This window comes from Lampris incognitus, chromosome 1 (genome assembly GCF_029633865.1).
Source record: "Lampris incognitus isolate fLamInc1 chromosome 1, fLamInc1.hap2, whole genome shotgun sequence".
Classification (NCBI taxonomy): domain Eukaryota; kingdom Metazoa; phylum Chordata; class Actinopteri; order Lampriformes; family Lampridae; genus Lampris; species Lampris incognitus.
The window spans coordinates 106,280,212-106,299,025 of NC_079211.1; the positions used below are offsets into that span (position 1 = coordinate 106,280,212).

General features: G+C 44.5%; 2 protein-coding genes across 3 annotated transcripts; both read left to right on the top strand.

The window, feature by feature from the left end:
• The first annotated feature begins 66 nt into the window (after positions 1 to 66).
• Positions 67 to 15,983, top strand: polb (polymerase (DNA directed), beta). Of its 2 annotated transcripts, none has more exons than XR_008810483.1 (14): positions 67 to 251; positions 559 to 616; positions 8,115 to 8,181; positions 11,052 to 11,126; positions 11,241 to 11,299; positions 11,497 to 11,546; positions 12,622 to 12,673; positions 12,845 to 12,899; positions 13,012 to 13,084; positions 13,201 to 13,271; positions 13,398 to 13,484; positions 13,638 to 13,721; positions 13,843 to 13,982; positions 14,131 to 15,983. XR_008810483.1 is itself a non-coding variant. In XM_056282818.1 (14 exons), exons 1-14 carry the CDS (start codon positions 191 to 193, stop codon positions 14,223 to 14,225), a joined length of 1,011 nt encoding a protein of 336 aa, XP_056138793.1. In that variant the 5' UTR covers positions 67 to 190; the 3' UTR covers positions 14,226 to 15,983. The 2 variants fall into 2 exon arrangements, 1 of the variants encoding a protein (XP_056138793.1); XM_056282818.1 differs by having other exon boundaries at positions 13,638 to 13,705.
• A 716-nt stretch (positions 15,984 to 16,699) lies between these two features.
• Positions 16,700 to 18,579, top strand: dynll1 (dynein, light chain, LC8-type 1). The gene is made up of 3 exons (XM_056275753.1): positions 16,700 to 16,835; positions 17,588 to 17,724; positions 18,211 to 18,579. The coding sequence occupies exons 2-3, from the start codon at positions 17,593 to 17,595 to the stop codon at positions 18,346 to 18,348; spliced, it is 270 nt and encodes an 89-aa protein (XP_056131728.1). The 5' UTR covers positions 16,700 to 16,835; positions 17,588 to 17,592; the 3' UTR covers positions 18,349 to 18,579.
• Positions 18,580 to 18,814: the final 235 nt, after the last annotated feature.

Below are 18,814 nucleotides of genomic sequence, written 5' to 3' on the forward strand. Positions count from 1 at the left end.
GGTGCCACGAGCTATTACGTACGCACTCTTAAAAAAAATTTTACGCACGCGATCTCCCCCCGACGTCGTTCGGTCATTGTTTAGCTTAGGCTAGCCAACGTGCTAGCTGTCTTGCTGCAAAGGCCGCCACCAAATTGATAATATATTAACAAAACCAACTGATTTCAGTTCCTTTTACCACAAGTCGACAATGAGTAAGAGGAAGGCCCCCGGGGAGTCCCTTAATGAAGGGATAACAGACTTCCTAGTGGGTAAGTGAAAGGTAGTTGGACAGAGCTAATGTGTTAGCCGTGTTCTGTAGCGCAAGCCCAGTTCATTTACGGTTCATAAATTAACTTCGGAAAGAATAGATCTCTAGTTCAATCAGATGTTTACGCCATAATCTGCCAAATTTAACAGATTTAGAAAAGTCGCGTTTCGTTTCCGCTATGTAAAGGAATTGGCGACATTTGATGACAGCGACTTCCCTGCTATTTAAACGCCTCCTGCGTGCGTGCGTGCGTGTGTGTGTGTGGGGGTGGAAGAAACGTTTATGTGGTGTTTCTCTGTCGCTTACAGAACTGGCCAATTACGAGAAAAATGTCAACCGAGCGATACACAAATACAATGCCTACAGGTAGGATTATGCTTCTTTAACACATTGCTGAAAGACGTTTAATTATCATAAATGGAAAAATGCAACTTTTTTCTTTGCTTGAAAACTTGAAACTTCCAAATGTTAGGAAGATCTGAGTTCTTATATTTGTTCTAAGGTTATCTCCTCATGCTCTTAACCTTAAAGACCTTATTTGTTATGACAACCAAAACCAAACATTAGAATGCATAATTTTTTTAAAATTTTAGTCGCAAAATTCGTTTTACACAAACAGAAATTAAACTGTAACTCTTAACATTACACGCGTCCTAACCGAATTAGACTCTCCTCTTAAATCAATTAAAATGCTAAACAACAAAAGCCAAAAAAGAGCTGCGTAATTTGTCTTTTCATAATCTTCTGAAATATGTTATTTTAATTTTCTTATTTTTCTTTTGTTCATCTGCTTTTTGTTTTTTACACATTTCTGTCTGATTAACACATTATTGAAATTTCATGTTTAAAGGTGGAAAGTTGAAGATTAATGTGTATGGTGTCCTAACAGTGCGTCACTCTCTTGCAGAGCTAGACAGCTAGCGAACAACTAAGCATTCTCCAATAAAGACCAAGACTTGACTTCTCTTGATTTTACTGAAGCAATGATTTTGTTGTAAAACTGAAAATACATACACACACAGAAAAATGCATATATCATTTATACATGACTTATAACAGAGTTCCATTAAACCGAGGTTTCGTTTCAGTTCATAGCGAGTCACATACTTTGTGCATTCCCAAAATATCTCAGCCTAGGAGCAAAAGTATGGGAGCATGAGGGTCTACAGCGGGGATATTCTCTGCAACTGGCCTTAGGTGTGGTTGATGTAGAGCAATGTCAGGACTAGAGATCTTGGACCTGTCATCAGGAATCATGTCACACTTGATAAGGTGACATGATTCCTGATGGCAGGTCAGGTGGCAGAAGGGGGATGAAGAAGTGAGGCGAAGGTCGCTTCTCTACGGAAGCGACCTTTTTTTCTGACACCAATGCAGCGAATTCAGGGGGCAGTCGGGAATCGCCGCATCTGGGACGCGAACCCGTGTCTCCCGCACCACAGGCGACAACGTTAACGAGTCGACTAAAGGGTCCGACCCGTTAGCCAAGGGCTAACGTGTCTACTTATTCGTATACATTACTTGAGCTTGAGCTGCCTGTGCCTTTGCACGGGCCCTACTAGCAGCAGAACTTGCAGAAGACTGTCTGCTCCTTTTTGATGATCTAGAACAGTGTTTCTCAACCCAGTCCTCAAGGACCCCCTATCCTGCAGATTTTCATTGTAACCCTGCATAGGTAGCCCTGCTTGTACTTACTCGACCAATCATCTCGCAGCACTTAATTATGCAAGGTGTGCAACATCTGACAAAATTCATTGCTGATTGGTTGAATAACTACAAACAGGTACCTATTCAGGGTTGCAAAGAAAATATGCAGGATAGGGGGTCCTTGAGGACTGGGTTGAGAAACACTGATCTAGAACATATGGATTTATTGTCAGTAATTACTGGAAGTTTGTTTTCCTCTTACTGTTCCACTCTTTGTTCTGGCTGATCACTATCCTCTGGTTGTGGGTGTGATGTGAGCTGATACCGTTTTCCTGAGCGAAGACTCATGGTTGTTGTATAATATTCTTCTGTGCTTGCTGGAGCCCGCTGTGCTGTCCTCACAGTGCGTCACTATCTTGCAAAGCTAGACCACTAGCGAACAACTAATACTGACAATACACACAGAAAAAATGCATACATTGTGGCAGGATGAGGAAAAACACAGGAGACAAAGGCGAGTTTGAACTTTATTCCTCAGCTCCAAAACCAAACTGAAACAGGAACAACCTTGCACCAGAGAGCCCGGGGACGTAAACCACGCCCCCAGCTCACAGCCCTGCTGGGTGAGAGGCATAGCCCCTAGTGTCCGCCACACAGCCTCCCCCCGAACACCCAGAAGGGACTCCTGGAAAGAAAATCAGTTTCTCACTGCGCCGTCCCTCAGCCGAAACAGTAGGTGAAACACAGTCCAATGCCGGCTGAGATGCAGAATGCTGAACCTGTGAAGACACTGCCGGGGTCCTGGAAGGAGGGCGACCCCGACGGGGAACGTGGGCCGGAAACACAACTTCGTCTGCCACCCTGTGCGCCGGTTTAAGCCTATCAAGCGTGACATGCTCCCTACGCCCACCCATATCCAACACAAAACCCTTAGGATCCGTCTCAAGAACTCGAAATGGGCCATCGTATGGGGGTTGGAGGGGCGAGCGGTGAGCATCATGCCGTACAAAAACAAAACGAGCTGACATGAGCTCTGAAGGCACGAACGACCGCGGAAAACAGTGGTGAACGGGGCCTGGAACCCGAGTGCTGTCGGACAAAAAAGGATAAACGGCCGGACGGGGTCGAGGAGCGGAACTCCCAGGCAAAAATTCCCCAGGGACGTGGAGCGGCTGACCGAGCACCAGCTCAGCGGGCGAAGCGTCGAGGTCCTCCTTAGGAGCCGAACGCAACCTGAGCATAACCCAAGGTAAACGGTCAAACCAGTTACCATCCGAGAGCGCAGCACGCAGCGCTGCCTTGAGCGACCAGTGAATAAGTTCACACAAGCCGTTAGCCTGAGGGTGGTACGCGGTAGTGCGGTGTACCTGCACACCCAAGGATCGCGCAAGTGCCGACCAGAGCTCTGACACGAACTGGGGGCCCCTGTCTGAGGTGATATCTGACGGAGTGCCGAAACAGGCGACCCAGGAGGAAAGAAACGCGCGTGCAACGTCCGAGGATGTTGTGGAGGACAAGAGGGACAGCATCTAGCCACCTGGTGGTCCGATCTACCATTGTGAGCAGGTGCGTAAAACCCTGTGAAGAAGGTAGAGGGCCCACCAGGTCCACATGCACATGGTCGAAACGTCTGGCCGGGATCGGAAACGGTTCGAGGGGCGACTTAGTGTGCTGGTGGACCTTAGCGCGCTGGCACGCCACACATGCAGCCGCCCACCCCCTGACGTCCTTGCGGAGGCCAAGCCAGACGAACTTGGAACCGACCAACTTCACCGACGCCCGAACTCGAGGGAGTGAATCGATTCGAAAACTCGACGGCGCCAGGCCACTGGAACAACGGGGCGGGGACGGCCGGTGGAGACATCGCAGAGGAGGGCAGGACTGCCTTACTGCATCACAGCATCCTCTAGCTTGAGGCCGGTACGCGTTGACCTAAGGGCAAGGACGTCCGGGTCGCTGGGCTGATCGGCAGCCATAGCGGAGAAATCCACACCGAGGTGCACAGGACACACAAGCACACGCGACAGACAATCAGCAGCAGGGTTGGACTTCCCGGCCACATGCTGAATGTCCGTTGTGAACTCAGATATGGCCGCCAGGTGGCGCTGCTGACGAGCAGACCACAGCTCAGTCAGCTTGGACATGGCGAAAGTCAGCGGTTTATGATCCACATAAGCCGTGAAGGAGCGACCCTCCAGCAGGAAGCGGAAATGACGGGTTGCAAGGTGCAATGCCAACAACTCCCGGTCAAAAACACTGTACTTGCGCTCGCTATCTCGCAGTTTGCGGCTAAAAAATGCGAGTGGCTGCCACGCATTCGCCACACGCTGTTCAACCACAGCCCCCGCAGCTATGTCAGACGTGTCGGTTGTTAAAGCTATGGACGCCGTGGGTGTGGGATGGGTGAGGAGGGCAGCGTTAGCCAGGGCGCACTTAGCTCTGTCAAAGGCCTGGACCCATTCGGGAGTCCAGTCGACAGGGTTGTTAGCCTTCTTAAGCCACAGGGCTTCGTAAAGTGGCTGAAGGAGGTGGGCAGCGCGAGGGAGGAAACGGTTATAAAAATTCACCATGCCCAAGAATTCCTGCAATGCCTTAACAGAGACCGGGCGGGGAAATTCCGCCACCGCTTGCACCTTAGAAGGCAACGGGACCGCGCCTTGCGGCGAAATGCAGTGACCCAAGAAGTCAATCACCGGCAGTCCAAACTGACACTTGGCCGGGTTGACTATCAGGCCGTGCTCGTCCAGACGACGGAAAACCTGTTTCAGGTGCGCCAGGTGCTCTTCTCAGCTGACGGACTGGCCACTAATATGTCGTCAAGATAAACGAACACGAAAGCAAGGTCACGCAACACCGAGTCCATCAGCCTCTGAAAGGTTTGCGCTGCCCCCTTCAAGCCAAAAGGCATGCGCATGAGCTCAAAAAGCCCAAATGGGGTGATCACTGCGGTCTTGGGCACGTCCTCTGCGCGTACGGGAACCTGATGATAGCCGCGCACCAGGTCCACCTTAGAGAAAATAGTGGTACCTGCCAGGCGTATGGAAAAGTCCTGTATGTGTGGGATGGGATAGCGGTCATTGGCGGTGACGTTGTTCAGGCGGCGAAAGTCGCCGCAAGGCCGCCACGACCCATCCGCCTTGGGAACCATGTGATGCGGCGAGGCCCACGGGCTGTTGGAACGCCTCACTATACCCAGACGCTCCATGATGGCGAACTTCTCCTTAGCTGTAGCCAATTTTACTGCGTTGCGGCGCCGCGCGCGCGCAAAAACTGGCGGTCCCAGAGTGGGAATGAAATGTTCTACCCCGTGTTTAGTAACCGCGGTGGAAAAGGCAGGCGTAGTCACCGATGGAAAATCCGCCAGCAAACGCTGAAAAACATCCCCTACTGCTAAAAAGTTAGCGTGTGTTAACAGTCACCAACCTTGTGCCAAACGTCGCAATGGACGAACCGTTAGCTGCACTCAGCTGTGTGCCGCCGCCTTTGGCTGACACGTCTTTGCTAACTGGAGGGAGTAGGCTCTTTTGCGAGCCGGAGTCCACCAGAAACCATCTTCCTGACAATGAGTCCTTAATGAAGAGCAGCTCACTACGTCCACCAACGCCCACAGCTGCTACTGAGCGCTGCCCTGGAGTTTCCCGCCGCCTCAAACGTGCACAGAGGGACGCAGCGCCTCGCCTTGCCGCCGAACCGCTGGTGGAAGAAACAGAGGCCTCTCCCGCGCCGTCTCCGGGCAGTCACTCCAGCCACCACTGCCGGGTCCGCGTCCTCCGACGCTGGCTGCAGAGGCTCTGATGCCACACTCTTCACAGAGAACCATTTGGTAGCCAGCAGGACCCGATCTGCCTCCTCAGCCAAACCTCGGCAGTCACCCGCGGCCAGGCACGGGGAGTTAGCCAAAGCCGCGCGCACAGGAGACGGGAGCTGGCGCAGGAAAACGTGCCGGAAAAGGAACCCACCTTCGTCCGAGCCTAGCAGCGACAGCATATTGTCCATGAGATCCACAGCCGTCCCGTCGCCCAAACCGGATAGGGAAAGGATTCTATCTGCCCTCTCTGCTGCAGATAGGCTGTACCTCTGGAGCAGAAGATGTTTGAGGGCGACGTATTTACCGTGTTGCGGGGGGGGGGGGGGCGCAACAGCATGTATGACACGGCATGTGGACTGCTGGTCCAGCGCAGCGACGACCAAATAGTATCTGGAGTCGTCCGCGGAGATTCCACGCAGGTGGAACAGCGCGTCATCATGCTGGAACCACGAAGCCGGGTCACTCTGCCAGAACTCTGGGAGCTTCACAGCCGCGGCGAGAACGGCCGGCTGTGAGAGTTGGGGCGGCGTGGGCCGAAGTGGATTCACACTCTTCTTCTGCTCCAAACATGTTCAATTCGGGGTCACCAATGTGGCAGGATGAGGAAAAACACAGGAGACAAAGGTGAGTTTGAACTTTATTCCTCAGCTCCAAAACCAAACTGAAACAGGAACAACCTTGCACCAGAGAGCACGGGAACGTAAACCACGCCCCCAGCTGAGAGGCATAGCCCCTAGTGTCCGCCACAACATCATTATACATGACTTATAACAGAATTCCATTAAATCGAGGATTTACATCATAACCAGTTTATGCTAACAGTCTAGACAGCACATGCTAACATTAGTGTAGCTTATTAGCAAAGACCACAGATTAATTATACCTAGTGCTAGGTATAATTCACAATTACCGTGTAAGAGTCTATAAACATGTTACCCACAGACGAATAGTCTCCAAGGCTCTGCGTGTAAGGAAATATTTTAACCACGAAGCACATTCACGTTCGCCTACTCGCTATGAACTGAAACAAAACTGAATGCCTCACTAATGTGTGCAACAGCACCACAAATCACCCGCAGGAGGCAGTATAATAACAGAAATCTCAACACAAAATTACTACTACTACTACTACTACTACTATTACTAGTACTTTTTGGCTGCTCCCGTTAGGGGTCGTCACAGCGGATCATCCGTTTCCATTTCTTCCTGTCCTCTGCATCTTCCTCTGTCGCACCAGCCACCTGCATGTCCTCTCTCACCACATGCATAAACCTCCTCTTTGGCCTTCCTCTTTTCCTCTTCCCTTGCAGCTCCATATTCAGCATCCTTCTCCCAATATACCCAGCATCTTTCTTCCACACATGTCCAAACCATCTCAATCTTGCCTCTCTTGCTTTGTCTCCAAACCGTCCAACCTGAGCTGTCCCTCTAACATACTCATTCCTAGTTCTGTCAACACAAAATTAACACAACACAGACTCAACACAAAACTACTCAACACTAACTACTACTACTACTACTACTACTACTATCTCAACACAAAATTACTATTTAACTGAAAAGGCATCATAATGTGTGATGCTGAATTTTGAATAATCTGTATTTTTGTTTTGTAAATGAAGACATCAGGCATGTCTTAGAAAAGCTGAACGTCCTCGCCCACACAGCATTATAATTTGAAGATACTGATACTGAGGTTGCTGTTCAGTAGGAAAAACTACAAATTTACTCAGAAATTGCTGTTAAAAAGTATACTCACAGTCTGTATTATTGTCCATTTAATTTTTAAACAACTTAAAGGTGATAAAATTGGCATATGGGACTATAAAATCTATAGCCTACAATCAAAAACAAATCGTATGACTATAAAGAGAAGAAAGAACAAGATATTTTAATATTGTGAATAGACTTTCAAATACCCTAAAGTCATCACTATAAATCCTACAGCAGCAGCATTTCAATACAATATACCCTTATTTATGTTTTCGTACTCGCTGTGCGTCAGAGTCATCAGTGGCCCATAAACAAGCAAGCACTTGATCCCTTTCCCTGAGTCCTCAGATTTAAGGCATGAGTGACCTATACAGACCCTTAAATTGCATTAGATTGTAGTCCAAATGTGGTGAGCTTTCCTTCTGCCAAGGTTGGTCCTATGATTCTTCATTGTACAGAAGTAGGAACAGGGGCAATGAGGTTATATCCCATTAAAAAATAGACAATCTGAAAACTCCTCATCATGGCTGCTGCTGCTGCAAAAAAATCACATTTTCCTTTAATGGGTCTGGAAAAATAAAATATGTTGACCACGGCAATGCTTTAAGTTCCTCCTTAAAATACCGCTTTGCTGCAGAAAGCAAGTGATCACCTTTTTTGCATTAACAAAGAATTTTGCTTTTGTCTTCTCTTTAGGAAAGCAGCATCTACCATTGCTAAGTACCCCCAGAAAATCAAAAGTGGCACAGAGGCTAAGAAACTGGTGCGTAGACTGCATATAATTCCTTCTTTTGCTTTATATATTGATAATCTGAAGCATGATAGCTTTAATTCACCACATTCCTGTCATTTCTAAAAAGGAATCCCGGTTCACCAATGCCCAATAACTTTATAGGAAATTAGAGATGCACCGATTGGTCGGCTGGTGACTGGAATCGGCTGATTTTCAGCTTGATCAGCCATGACTGGTGACAGGCCGGTCAGTCTCAGATATATCTGATTCTGTACTGGTCAAATTTACACGCATGTGCCGCCCAATGGCTCACATTGCGTACACAGCAGCACAGACAGTAACGTCGCAGCCACACACACACACACACACACATGCTAAAACATGCCATCGACAACCGTCGTTTACGTTGGGAAAGTAAAACGTGTTAGATAAAGTGGGATATACTACAAAAAAGTGGAAATCGGAATCAGCTAAAAAAAATTGCAATCGGAGCATCTCTATAGGATATTATGTGTGTGCCATTGGTGCAGGGACATGACAGTCTACATGGTAACAATAGTGGTACCACAGTAACAATTCCTCGTTCTGTCTTGTGTTGTTTGGTCTTTCTTACTGTATTGTTCGTTTCGTCCCTACTACTGTTTTTGTTCCATGTTATTGTCAAGCGAACAGATATCCTTCCCTGTTCAACTAATAAGCATTGGTATAACACGAACATCTGAGATTTTAGAGATGTTAAGGCCTGTGTCTGAACAGGTTTTGCAAGCCATTGTTACTCAGAAACTCCTTCTCTGTGTTGCAATGGAAATACATATGTACGTACCTACACAGAAGCATGTTCCAGCTTTTAGAGTAGGAGGATTACAGTCCTCCTACATATTGGATGATGGGGATGGGGTCCATGCTGTGAGGGTATTTTGAAATTTAATCTTAGGTGGACTTGTTGAGTTGGGTAAATCTTATATCGCTCAATGCTCTCGTCAGCCATAACTTGACAAAAAAATGACACATTTTTGCCAGAAAACACACCCCTCCCCTCCAGAACTATGCTGTGTCCCTGACATGTCACAGATTGTTGCTGAATTTGATTCAAACCCATTTTGAATGCTAAAATTACTGAGATGTTGCATTGCCTCTTGTTTCCATGGAAACAGCACCAAAGAATAAAGGCCAGAAATTGCCGACACTTGTTTTCAGTGACAGTTTTGGTAAGTGATGCTTGACCGAGCATAAATTAATCTCAACACCTCTTAGGAAGAGACTGGCAAAGTTGGGGTTATCTCGGTATGTTAGTGGACCGGCACCCACCATCGCTTAGGAGGACACTGTTGGAACAGGTGTTTGCCTTGGTGTGCACAGTTGCTAGCAATCTTTATTTCATCACCCTGGCATCATGCACCTTCGAAACGGAGAGCAGCTGACAGCCTGTCACCCGCTCTGCAGTACTGCCACTATTGTACATTGTTATCGCCTAGAGGAGGACAAGGTGGAGGAAAACCAGACAGCAATGGAGGTTGTAAGATAGTTTTGATAATGGCTCAATAAAATCTGACCAAGGTTTCTTGAGAAACATTGAAAGGAAGGAAAAAGGAATGCCTTTTCATTGGTTGTTGTAATTGAGCAGGAGATATTCACATTCCATCTGAGGGCGTTTATGGAAACAAGAATTCTAACATCTCAGCTCAGAGTTGATTCAGAGTTCACAGTTAAGTGATTAACTTGCCAAATTGTGCCACGTTGGTAGAGACAAAGGCTAGGTTTCTATCTTCTTTTTGTAATGTTTGTATGTTTGGTTTTTTTTTTTGTTTTTACATTGCTCGATATTGTCCATTCCATAAGCAGCAGTGTCTGCCCTTTACGGTTATGATCACTCTATGAACTGTGCAGGTTGATCTGAAATGTTGCACATCAAAAAGTAGGACATCATGAATATCAGTAAGTAGTATCAACCATAAAAAGCAGCCGCCCTAAAAGGAAACTTGAATTCTCTTAACTCTCCTTTAATGACATTACTTTAGGGCTGTAAACATGCATTCCATCTATGATGGGAGAAATATGACTGTGATTGAGGAACTCAGAATGTCAGTGGTTGGCAGTGGGTCCACATTTAGAAACAGGACTTGTCCCCATGGTATTATCTTGCTTCCTAGCCCTTTTTATCACACAATTATAGAGCAAAATGCAGTCAAGGAAGAGTGGTAACATGGCCTGGTGTTAATGAGGTTGTCTCACTACCAGAGGGGCAGGTTATGGCACTCCTTGTGCCGTCACACCTGTAGAAGTATCCTGGGTAAGATATTACACACCTAAATGCCCTGCTGATGCCTCGCCAGCTCTCTTACCCTGCTCCAACTAGAGCCCGGAAAAAGGATTTTCTCCACTGAATGAATAAAGTTGATAATTTTTCAAAAAAATTCCCCTTTTGGTTCCACATCGGCTGTATTCTCTTGTTTCTTACTGGCCACATTTCATATTTCAGGTCAGTCTATTTGTGATGACCCTGTCTCATCTACCAGCCTCATTTTAATTGCTCAGGATACCTTGGTGCTGATCCTATTTAACAGTATCAAGAAGTGTAGGTTGCCATTCGGCCTTTGCAGTTGTAATGGAAAATGGACCCGTTGTATGCCCTCTTATTGATGAGGTTGATGATGACACCCTGTTTGAGAATGATGGCAATAGTTGTACCCAAAAGCTTGAAACAATACTAGCGCTTCATGTCTTGTTAACCAGAGATGTGTCCATGTAGCCTGGGTTGCCTGTTAAGTACTCTTCCTTTTCCTGAAGACTGCCATAAGTTGTTGGAAGTCATTATCCATTAGCTGCTCAACACAGATTACATAATCTTGCTGATATAAAATGTTAAGCACCCTCACTTTTGGTTTTTCACATTTCAACAGGATGGCGTGGGAGCAAAAATTGCAGAGAAGATAGATGAGTTTCTGCAAACTGGCAAGTTACGGAAACTGGAGAAGGTAAGTGTTATTGATGACAAAAGAAATCACAGTAGATTGTTTAATTTTCCCTTTTAATTAGTATTTGGTTTTGCACATCATAAAAACTGATGCAAAGCATTTTTTTTCTTTTAGATCCGTAATGATGACACAAGCTCCTCCATCAATTTCCTTACCAGGGTCACTGGAATTGGGTATGTCCCAAGTGGTCAAAGTTCAAATTTGTTACCTATTAAAATTGTGGCAAGCATATACTTCATGCCTAATTAAATTGAACTTGTTGATCATTTCATTTGTAGTGCTAAAGGTCTCCAGTGAGGAATTGGTTCAGGTTTAGAAAATACGAGTTGTAAATTTTTGTTTTTCTGTTTCTCTTGGTCTTTCCCTGAAGCCCTGCTGCTGCTAGGAAGTTCTTCGATGAAGGAGTGAAGACACTAGAAGGTTCGCTTTGAACTTTGAAGTTCAGACTTGCATTGCATTAACATGATGGAAAAGCCACTAGAGAGGTGGTTTCACACATCTAGTTTAAACGGGGACTGCCCATTGTTCCGATGGCCAATTATTCCGAAATCCCAGTACTCCGAAAAATGTCCAATTGGACTGAAAGCCCATTTGTCCAACAGTCGGTTATCCCAAAAACAAAAGCCCACTGCTCCGAAGGCCCATGTTCTGAAAATACACAATCTCACTAGAGTTTTTTTGCCTTTAATAATATCTTAGTGTATTTTGATGTTCAAATGTGAAGATACCGTTTACTACTCATTTGCATGAATAGGAGGTGTAATGTTAAAAGCACTCGTGAGAATGTCATCTCTACTTCACCAGAAATATCAACTTTGTATTTATCTCTGGCCAGTTCAGATTGATGAGTCGCAGCAGCACTGGACATGGTAGGTGTTACAACGAAATCTGTGACCTGTCAGATTAGGTGACCATGCTTTTAAAACGCACTATTTCAGACAGGATACAGCAGTCAGATCGATGCAGTTAAATTTAGACATAAAATTAGAAATGGTTAAGATGAGGCATTCTGTTGGTGCCAGTTAATTTTTAATGTGGGTTTGGTGTGGTTAAGATTTGGATTAGCCTCTGGGGGGCTGGCTGAAATAGCACATTTTAAGGGCAGGGTCCTGTAATCTGATTAGTCACAGATTTTGGTGTAACACCAGCAGGCACTGAACTAACAATTCCAGGGAGAATGTGTATTTTCGGAACAATGGGCCTTCGGAGCAGTGGCCGTTTGTTTTCGGGGTAACAGGCTGTCGGTCCAATGGGACATTTTTCGGACTACTGGGGTTTCGGAATGGGCCGTCGGAAAAAATGACATGGCACTGTTTAAACCTAGTTCTGCTCTGCATAGCTTATATGTATCATACTTGCCAAATCTGGTGTGTGCGTGCGTACGTGCATGCATGCATGTGTGTGTTATATACTTTTCTTGTGTACCAGTGAACTATATGGCAGCATTACAGCATTCGAGACTGTGTAACCATTCTTGAATGTTTGGTTTTTTTAGATTTGAAAAAGATTGAGCACAAGCTGAACCATCACCAACAGATTGGTCTCAAGTGAGTACAGATAAACTCGAGTGAGTTCAGATAAATGCTCTAAAATGTTCTCCGAATTGATAGATTTTTCATGAGCTCTCTGTGAATATCCTTATGTTTCATCTCATCGAGGGCATGTCTTATCACGTCTCATCTCGTCCTTTGTTTGGATCTTCCTTGTGCTTACTTCAGGTACTTTGAGGACTTTGAGAAAAGGATCCCACGAGCTGAAATGGAGATTATGGAAGTGAGTAAACACTTTGAATTTTCTTTCTTTTTTTTTTTTCTTTTTTTTTTTTGTGGGCTGTAATCAATAAAATAAGTGTTGTCCTAATTTGTATACATACATACTTTATCAGAGGCTGATTCTAAAGGAGTTGGAGAAGATAGACCCAGAATATATTGGAACCATCTGTGGCAGCTACAGGAGAGGTAAAAATGTCGCTTGAAGTTTGTTTCACTCCTTTCCATTTCAAATCTAACGGAAAAACGATCTTAGATACTGGTCGTACTGATTTCACATATCTTTTAATCTTAAAAATTCTTAGGTGCACAATCCAGTGGTGATATTGATATCCTGCTGACCCACCCCGACTTCACCTCTCAGTCAGAGAAGCAGGTAACAAGTCCTTTACTGTTATGCTCTAAGACTATGTCACACCATGAATTCTGATTTCATTTGTTGTTTTTTATTGATTTTTTTTTTTCTCTGTATACTTTATCCCTTTTTGCTAATACCTACCAGCCCAAGCTCCTTCATGCAGTAGTAGAGCACTTGGAATCCATCGGGTTTGTAACGGAGACTCTGTCCAAAGGAGACACAAAGTTCATGGTTAGGCCTCCTCTTAATCTTCATAATCCTTCTGAACCTTGTGTATTTGATACTGCAGTTAGTAGTGCAGTAATTAAGTCAGTACTGCTCTAACTTTACTGAACCTTTGCCACGCATGACTGGTCACAATGGATGGATTGTTGTTTTTTACAGGGTGTCTGTCAGCTGCACAAGAGTGATGAGGATGAGGAAGAGTTCCTTCACAGGCGTATTGACATCAGGTGGATACCAGAAACTGTATGGTTTTAAACAATAATTTTCCAAAGTACAGTTTAATGAAATGAGTGTTAACAAGCATAATGTTATTTTTGTACTCTCATGCCTGTGTCTCTCCCTGTCCCTTCTCCTCTGACCCAAGGTTAATTCCCAAGGACCAGTACTATTGTGGTGTTCTCTACTTCACTGGGAGCGATATCTTCAATAAGAACATGAGAACTCATGCTCTGGAGAAAGGCTTCACTCTCAATGAGTACACCTTACGACCAGTTGGGGTTACTGGTGGGTGAAACGTCAGTTCTGCATGTCAGAGTAATTTGACAGTAGTTTGCATGAGTCTCTTTCAAGCTCACTTAATGACATCACTAATTCATAATCAATGACTCATGCACTATGATTTTGATGTCTGTTGTTCATGGATCTGTTGTAGGAGTGGCAGGGGAGCCTTTGCTGGTGGACAGTGAGAAGGATATCTTTGAGTACATCCAATACAAATACAGAGAGCCCAAGGAACGCAGCGAGTGAAGTCAATGAGAGATCACAGCCTTCAAACAATGAGGGAAACCACGAATGAAGTTTATGTGTTAGTATATCACTGCTCCATGGCATAATCTTTCATTTACTGTCCTAGCATCTTTTTTTCCTGTTTTTCTTTTGGGGTTTTTTTTAACAAACATTTGTGAAAGGTCAGTCAAATTTTCGTCAGTCTTGGGGTGCCCGGCGGCTCACCTGGTACAGCGCATACCATATATAGGGCTGAGTCCTTACTGCAGTGGCCTGGGTTCGAATCTGGCCCGGGCCCTTTGCTGCACGTCATCTCCTCTGTCTTTCCTGTCTCTCTCTTGACTATCACTATCAAATAATAATGATAATAATAAATTAAACTTATATAGCGCTTTTCTAACACTCAAAGTCACTTTACAATAAATGGGGTGAAACAAGAAAACAGATAAACATAACAAACATACAGGGGTGGATGGGAAGGGGGGCTACGAGAGGGAGAAGCGCCAGCCACACACGATGCCAGTAGTACTCTCCAACTTAGACGGATACAAAAGGGCAAGAAAAACAAAAAACAACAGCACTGTAGACGTTGATTTTCTGTAGGGGTTTACTACCATAGCATATTCCTCTAGGCAGTGGCACTATTTAACCCATAACTGGGGGTGGAAAATAAAACAAAAGTGGAAAATAAAATAAAGGTGGAAAATGCCTAAAAAAAAACAATCTTGAGAAAACAATCTTGAAAAAAAAAACATGTCTTCCGTCTTAGGGAGTATCATTTTTTAAACCAGTAAAATATTCTCCTTTCAATGAAATTTTCACTACAACATTTAATTTTATACCTGGGAATTCTATTATATTTATTTGTGGAATTTTACAAGATGATCCTTGTCATGCAAAAATGTATTGCTTGAGAATGATTATGCAAAGGCATTTTTAATAATAGTGTCCCAGTATCATGTACCAAACTGGTAAAATCCCTGCATTATAATCAGTCTCCTTAACTCAGGCATGGTTCTGTTATTAGAAATGATTTGCTTACCTGTTTGTTTACCTTTTAAGAGGCTTTTGTAAAGTCCTGTGGCACACAGGGCACAGCGGCATCTGCCATCACTTCACAGTATTGTATTTATTGATGCAGATATTTATCTCAACCTGAAAATTGAGAGCATGTGATTTTAGGGCATGTGGATTTTGAAAAACACCGTATGTGTTTCTCATTCTGTCTGGATGGACTGATAAAGCAGTAGTGTGTTGCATTTATCTTAGGCTGGGTATAAAAAATGGATTTGGAAATGAGAGATTAATACTAAAGATACCAGTAGAGTCTCCTAAGTGGTGTTAATTTGTGTGTTTTGTGTTTGCTGGTGTAATGTTACAAATATGATCTGGGACAAAATTCACCATGTATACCCCCCCCCCCCACTCCACCCCCCATACCTCAGTGCACATACATTTCATGTAAGATTGAAATTGTGATGCCATATTAAGATCTGAGTGTCGGGCCCTGAAAAGTGGGAATAGGTTCAAGTTACTTTCCTCAAGGATAGATTTAATTTGTTAGCTTTAAGGCAATGCATGTATTGTACTTGCAGCTGTGTTATAGGATCAGTTTACATGTTGTAGGCATCATTCTGTAATGGACAGATGTGATATATTTTCTGAATTCATTCACAGGTCTTAAGTTTATTATTCAACTAATGGAAACCTGTTATTGGTGTTTAGGGAGGACTTTTTATGAAAGGTTTGCAATTTTGTGTGGTTTATTAAAAACTTTCAAGATTTAACAATTCGAATGATGTACATTTTTTGACCGAAGGTGAAATTATAGAGGACAAATGCATAGAATACACTGCACAGAGTACTTTGGACAGCTGGTCCAAAGTATTCTGTGCAGTTTTACAGATTCTCTAGTCTTTGAAATGTGCTTTGGGAGGATTTTCTTCCGTGTTGAGATTTGGGACTTCTGCCAAACAATGGCTCTTTTATTGCATTGTAGTTATAGCTAAATATTAATATTCGTTAGACTAAATTTATGGGTTTGGCTTCTGAGACAATAATCTACAGAACATTTCAGAATTCCCTGAATGGCGCTTCAAATACAGTCACGTTTTGTCCCTTCCTACAAACAATAGATTAAGTTACATAAACACTGAAAGTCATCAAATAACAGTAGTCAGAGTTGCGTAGGTGGGTGAATTGTAATCTGATGTGATGGTCAATTTTCGTTGTCTTTGCTGTTCACTATCTCCTTAGAGACACTGAAAGGATACTAGATCTTAGATTTGATGCTGGGGGACATGTTTCCTGTTCTGCGCACACAGAAATAGACGGATCCCGTTGTGCTCCAACCACGCTGTTGACAACGGTTGTCACAGTAACCGAAGTCTTTTACCGCAATGCATGACGGGATGAAATAAAATGCAGAGAGAAATACCAGAAGAATGAACCACACTTAGCCAATAGCAGTTTCCTATGAGTTGCTGGCAGCCAATGGGAGGTGGTCAGGGCAGCGGTGTGTTGCGGTTGCAAACCCACATTACTCTTTTTCCTAAACCACTTCGCGGGAGTTGTTGTTGATTGAGCAGCCGACACTTCTAAGGTAGACGAGCCATCTGCACAGGAAAATAGGTAAACCAGTGGCTTTGCATGGTGATGATTTGTGGATAAATAATGATTTATTCTGCTGTTGTTAGAACGATATAGCTAATGTACGAATGTATTGAGGCCAGTTTGTTATTGTGCTTCATAGTCGGATCTTTAGGGCGGCATGGTGTCGATGGTTGCAAACTGTATTTTGTAATGAGTGGCTCCACGGCCGTTTCAAGTGGCTATCCTTACACCTGTTTTTAATTTTAACGTACGCGAAGGGGTAGACATTTGGCTTCGTGCTTGTTGCTGAGTTGCAGGAATGTAATGTTGAGGTACGTGAACGCGTGTTAAATGTCAGGTGCAGGTGTGACCCCCCACCCACCCCTCTTCCTCTGCCCTCCGTTCCTCCGCAGCTTTACTCAATCTCGGCAAATTTTCAGTCGGTTGTATCACAAAAGATACGCCGCGGGTCCGTGGCAAGTACGCGGAGCCAGCTCGATAGTGATGGAAGTTGTTATGCAACACAAGTAGAAATGGCTCGCTCCGCTTGATGTCATGTGTCAGTTATTATGTAACTGTAACTTGGTGTTAACTGTTATTCCTACCGGGTGAAAGAGTCTGTCAGGAATGGTTGTCCGTGCCTGCTCCTGGCAAGTGTTGTCCGTTGAGCCGGCGGGGATGCTCGGTTTCTGCTGAGGCGGTTGCGTGTGTACGTAAACGCCCCTTTTTCATAAAAAAATAAATAAGTAGTAAGTTAACATGTGGACCTCTTTGCTGCGATTTTGTTCCAGCAACCATGTCCGACAGGAAGGCAGTGATAAAAAATGCGGATATGTCCGAGGAGATGCAGCAGGACGCCGTGGAGTGTGCCACGCAGGCCCTGGAGAAGTACAACATCGAGAAAGACATCGCTGCATACATCAAAAAGGTAGCGTCGCTGTTCACCCGTGACGCAACTAAACACAAATCCAGCGGTCACACGCATTCACCGACTAGGTAGAAAGTTGACGGGTCCTGAAGTTACGTTGTAGGCCATCGGTTGCTTTCGCGGTGCTTAAACTGCCCCTGCGGTCTTGACAGCACAGGCCATCAGTTACGATGTGGTTGTGGTACGTTTGTGCAAAAACAAACCATAGTTTTTGTCTGCATCCCCGGTGATGCCCTGCTTGATGTTTGCAAACATCTCCAACTTTCGTAGAAGAGGTTGGAGAAAAGCAGCAGTCTTACTCGATTCAGAGCAGCGTCATCTTTACTAAAGCTTAACGTGGACCACATGTGTAGACGTGCACATTGCCACTTTGTAAATATCAGTGAGCCTAACTTGGAAGTCTTGAGCAGTAACATGGCATCTAACAGATCTTTACAAGGGTGTCTGCACAGGTTTTCAATGCTTTGTAATGTCCATCTCTTCCAGGAATTTGACAAGAAATACAACCCCACCTGGCATTGTATTGTTGGGAGGAACTTTGGCAGCTATGTGACTCATGAGACCAAGCACTTCATCTACTTCTATTTGGGCCAGGTTGCCATTCTGCTGTTCAAGTCCGGCTGAGGGTGGGGGGGATACTCTGCCTCAACACCAACTGACCAATACTGACTGATTCGACAGAAAGGCTCCATCATTCCTGGTCAACGGGCTTTGCCTTTTTCTGTGCTGCTTTCTACTTTTTCCTTTTTTTTTGAGATAACAATGGCCATGTGAGAGAAATGAAACACTTCTATTTATTTTTGTCTTATGTTTAGACTTGTTTTTTTTTTCTATTAAAACAATCTTTCATCTGTATCCATTTGCATGTAGTGATTATTTGATCACATATTGCCACTGAATGCACACCCATGAGTGGGGGAAAAACCTGTTAAGTAAAGGTTCTTAGACTAAGGACAGCCAGCCAATTGCCATGTTCATTGCCCTTTAACACTTAATATTCCAGATAGCATTTATGACTTAATGCGTGTTCAATAAAATGGGTAAGGAAATCAAAGTTGAATTAGTTCATCTGGACACATTTGAAACGTTT

Bases quoted from the DNA above. Each gene is read 5' to 3' on its own strand.
- polb (XM_056282818.1), top strand. From the start codon at position 191: ATGAGTAAGAGGAAGGCCCCCGGGGAGTCCCTTAATGAAGGGATAACA. The intron at 252-558 runs GTAAGTGAAAGG...TGTCGCTTACAG, and splicing joins GATAACAGACTTCCTAGTGG to AACTGGCCAATTACGAGAAA. The intron at 8,182-11,051 runs GTGCGTAGACTG...ACATTTCAACAG, and splicing joins GCACAGAGGCTAAGAAACTG to GATGGCGTGGGAGCAAAAAT.
- dynll1 (XM_056275753.1), top strand. From the start codon at position 17,593: ATGTCCGACAGGAAGGCAGTGATAAAAAATGCGGATATGTCCGAGGAG. The intron at 17,725-18,210 runs GTAGCGTCGCTG...CATCTCTTCCAG, and splicing joins TCGCTGCATACATCAAAAAG to GAATTTGACAAGAAATACAA.